We start from the raw sequence: 3846 nt of genomic DNA on the forward strand, positions 1-3846 counted from the left end.
CCTCATAGTGTGACCCTCCCTCAGTACCACCCCCCACAGTGTGACCCTCCCTCGGTAGCACCCCTCCCACAGTGTGACCCCCCCTCAGTACCACCCCCCCACAGTGTGACCCTCCCTCAGTCCCACCCCTCCCACAGTGTGACCCTCCCACAGTACCACCCCTCCCACAGTGTGACCCCCCCTCAGTACCACCCCCCACAGTGTGACCCCCCTCAGTACCACCCCCCCACAGTGTGACCCTCCCTCAGTACCACACCTCCCACAGTGTGACCCCCCTCAGTACCACCCCTCCCACAGTGTGACCCTCCCTCAGTTCCACCCCTCCCACAGTGTGACCCTCCCTCAGTACCACCCCTCCCATAGTGTGACCCTCCCTCAGTAGCACCCCTCCCACAGTGTGACCCTCCCTCAGTAGCACCCCTCCCACAGTGCGATGCTCCCTCACAGCCCCTCCCACTGCGCCGCTCCCTCAGCAGGTTAGTCGTTGAAATATCACATTAAACCCGATGGCGGCGCTCTTCCTCATTATCACACATCCCCGTAGCTACGCGGTGACGCAAGACGCAGCGGCGGACGCGGTGACGCAGTTGCGATGGAGTGACGTATAACTGAGTGGACGGGCGCGATGGCGGCGGCCCGGGATCGTGCAGCCGCCGCCTCCCCAGAGCCGTCCGGCGGCCTCATTTACTCACAGCTCCTGCAGCATCTGGTGGGAGAGCGGCGGCAGCCACGACCTCTCAGTCCGTCCGTGCTCGGCGGCTTCCCCGCACCCAACAAGTCCGACGAGCAGAAGATGGTGGAGCGAGCGATGGAGAGCTGCGGCTTCAAGGCGGCGCTGGCCTGTGTAGGAGGTCAGCGGTCAGGAGTGGGAGAGCAGGTCCTCGAGCTCGGGGGGCAACAGGGAAAGCTTGGGAGTAAGATCAGGGTTTAGGTGTCAGGAGCGCAGGTTGCATGAGTAAGTTACACACATCAAAGTTGCTGGTGAACGCAGCAGGCCAGGCAGCTTCTGTAGGGAGAGGTACAGTCCTGATGAAGGGTCCCGGCCTGAAACGTCGACTGTACCTCTCCCTAGAGATGCTGCCTGGCCTGCTGCGTTCACCAGCAACTTTCATGTGTGTTGCTTGAATTTTCAGCATCTGCAGAATTCCTGTTGTATGAGTAAATTGTCGGGTTTGTTGGTTAGATTGAGAGAGTAACGGGGTAGGGGGTCAGGAGGGCAGGTTGAGGGTGTAAGGGTGGGGTGAGGGTCAGGAGGGCAGGTTGAGGGTGTAAGGGTGGGGTGAGGGTCAGGAGGGCAGGTTGAGGATGTAAGGGTGGGGTGAGGGTCAGGAGGGCAGGTTGAGGGTGTAGGGTGGGGTGAGGGTCAGGAGGGCAGGTTGAGGGTGTAGGCTGGGGTGAGGGTCAGGAGGGCAGGTTGAGGGTGTAAGGTGGGGTGAGGGTCAGGAGGGCAGGTTGAGGGTGTAAGGTGGGGTGAGGGTCAGGAGGGCAGGTTGGGGGTGTAAGGGTGGGGTGAGGGTCAGGAGGGCAGGTTGGGGGTGTAAGGGTGGGGTGAAGGTCAGGAGGGCAGGTTGAGGGTGGGGTGAGGGTCAGGAGGGCAAGTTGAGGATGTAGGGTGGGGTGAGGGTTAGGGCAGGTTGAGGGGGTGGGGTGAGGGTCAGGAGGGCAGGTTGAGGGTGTAGGGTGGGGTGAGGGTCAGGAGGGCAGGTTGAGGGTGTGGGGTGAGGGTCAGGAGGGCAGGTTGAGGGTGTGGGGTGAGGGTCAGGAGGGCAGGTTGAGGGTGTAGGCTGGGGTGAGGGTCAGGAGGGCAGGTTGAGGGTGTAAGGTGGGGTGAGGGTCAGGAGGGCAGGTTGAGGGTGTAAGGTGGGGTGAGGGTCAGGAGGGCAGGTTGAGGGTGTAGGGTGGGGTGAGGGTCAGGAGGGCAGGTTGAAGGTGTATGGTGGGGTGAGGGTCAGGAGGGCAGGTTGAGGGTAGAAGGATGGAGTGGGGGTCAGGAGGGTATTTTGAGGGTATAAGGATAGAGTGAGGGTGAGGAAGGCAGGTTGAGGGTGAGGAGGGCTGGTTGGGGGTGTAAGGATGGGGTGAGGGGTCAGGAGGGCTGGTTGAGTGAGAGTGTGAGGAACTCCTCTGCTGTATTTTCTGATACCAATATCCTGGACAGAAACTAAATACCATGAGACCCAGAGCTGGAGACTGCCCTGCTGCCCTTTCCCCTCATCCCAACCTCTGCTCCGCCCCACTCTGTGGTTGTTGGATTTCCTCTCTGGACTGTTTTGTCTCTCCCTCAGGATTTGTGTTGGGTGGGGCATTTGGCATTTTCACCGCTGGTATCGACACCAACGTTGGCTTTGACCCCAAGGATCCTCTCAGGACACCAACTGCAAAGGAAGTTCTGAAGGATATGGGCCAGCGTGGGATGTCGTACGCCAAGAACTTTGCCATTGTTGGCGCCATGTTCTCCTGTACAGAATGTATTATCGAGTCGGTATGTTGTGTGTCTCTCCGTGAATTAGTGCAAGAACAATTTGTGTTCCTCAGTGGAATAAGAGAAATCACAGCTTAGGAAAGGTGGGTTTGGAAGAAGGCAAGGCTCCTGCTGGTTCTTGTTTTTGAAATGAAGGGACAAAAGATTACCAGAATTCCTTGATTTTTAAGGAGGCAGACAAGAGATTCGGTGGGGGCTTCAGACAGTCAGGTTCACTCCCCAGTTGCAATGATGTAAATATTCACTATTGAGATTGGACATCAGTGGATATCAGAATGGAGAGGTGGAATGTAATTAGGTCCATTCATGATCAAGGGCTAGCGCAGTCTGGTTGGGATGAATGGTCACTATGCATTTGAGTTGTTCCAGAATTACGACTGGAGTTGGAGTTTGTAACATTTCTCCCTCCTTTCCTTCAAGTACCGGGGAAAGTCAGACTGGAAGAACAGTGTACTAAGTGGCTGTGTGACGGGAGGTGCGATCGGATTCCGGGGTAAGTTCACTCCCTTGTTCAGATTGGCTTTGCCTCTGGACCTCGTTCACGTCCAGACCCCTCCACCTCCGTGCCCCAAGCCATCCCCCCCAACGGCCCCCACCTCCTTCCCTGTGCCCCAAGCGGGCCACACCCCTCCCGTCGGCCCCACTCCCCAAGCAGTCCCCACACTCCTCCCGTCGGCCCTACCCCACCCCTCCCCATGCCCCAAGGGGGCACAGGCCCCTCTGCTGTGATTAACCCCCTCATCTGTCCTGCAGCTGGTTTGAAAGCGGGAGCAGTGGGATGTGCGGGCTTTGCCGCTTTCTCCGCAGTCATCGATTACTATCTGCGCTGAGCTGGTGGGGAGTGAGTGGGCAAGACTGCAGACACAGACAGACAGAGTGGCTCCATGGCTGCAGGGCGGAAACTCTGTCAGTGGATTGGAAACGGCAGCCACCAGCTGAGATCTGAATGGTTAATCAGAAGGAGATGACTACATGGGGCCGGGAAATGGAGCGGACTAAGAGTGACGTGCCTTTACCGGTCTTGGTCATTCTTTACTGTCGATCGTGTTTCCATTGAGAGGAGTCTATTAAAGTACTGAACTGTATGAAAAGAGTGGCTGTTTATTCGCAGAGAGGGTTCTAATTCAACATGAATACAGTCTTAGGATTGAATTCTTGCACCTGTATAACAGGCCCAATTTGTACTCTCATCCACACTTTGTGTGTATGTGCCTCCCCCTACCCCTCTCCCTCATCCCCCTCTCCACTCCCTCCCTACACCACGTGTCTCTCTCATTCCTCCTCCTCTTTCCCTCCCTCCCTCTCTTTACCCCTCTTCCCCCTTATCTCTTCGTACAATCCATTCCTGCTCTTCTTCCCCTTCC

At 57.4% G+C, this 3846-nt stretch overlaps 1 protein-coding gene across 1 annotated transcript; it reads left to right on the top strand.

Moving 5' to 3' along the window:
• Positions 1-582: 582 nt before the first annotated feature.
• On the top strand, positions 583-3573 carry timm22 (translocase of inner mitochondrial membrane 22 homolog (yeast)). Its single transcript, XM_063030975.1, has 4 exons — positions 583-851; positions 2286-2482; positions 2903-2975; positions 3236-3573. The coding sequence occupies exons 1-4, from the start codon at positions 626-628 to the stop codon at positions 3310-3312; spliced, it is 573 nt and encodes a 190-aa protein (XP_062887045.1). The 5' UTR covers positions 583-625; the 3' UTR covers positions 3313-3573.
• The last annotated feature ends 273 nt before the right edge of the window (positions 3574-3846 follow it).

Source organism: Mobula hypostoma, chromosome 23 (genome assembly GCF_963921235.1).
Source record: "Mobula hypostoma chromosome 23, sMobHyp1.1, whole genome shotgun sequence".
In the NCBI taxonomy this organism is placed as follows: Eukaryota; Metazoa; Chordata; class Chondrichthyes; order Myliobatiformes; family Myliobatidae; genus Mobula; species Mobula hypostoma.

What these genes read in the sequence shown, in the direction of transcription:
- timm22 (XM_063030975.1), top strand. Translation starts at nt 626, where the DNA reads ATGGCGGCGGCCCGGGATCGTGCAGCCGCCGCCTCCCCAGAGCCGTCC. An exon ending in GGCGCTGGCCTGTGTAGGAG is followed by an intron (nt 852 to 2,285) that starts GTCAGCGGTCAG and finishes TCTCTCCCTCAG; the next exon opens with GATTTGTGTTGGGTGGGGCA. An exon ending in AGGTGCGATCGGATTCCGGG is followed by an intron (nt 2,976 to 3,235) that starts GTAAGTTCACTC and finishes TCTGTCCTGCAG; the next exon opens with CTGGTTTGAAAGCGGGAGCA.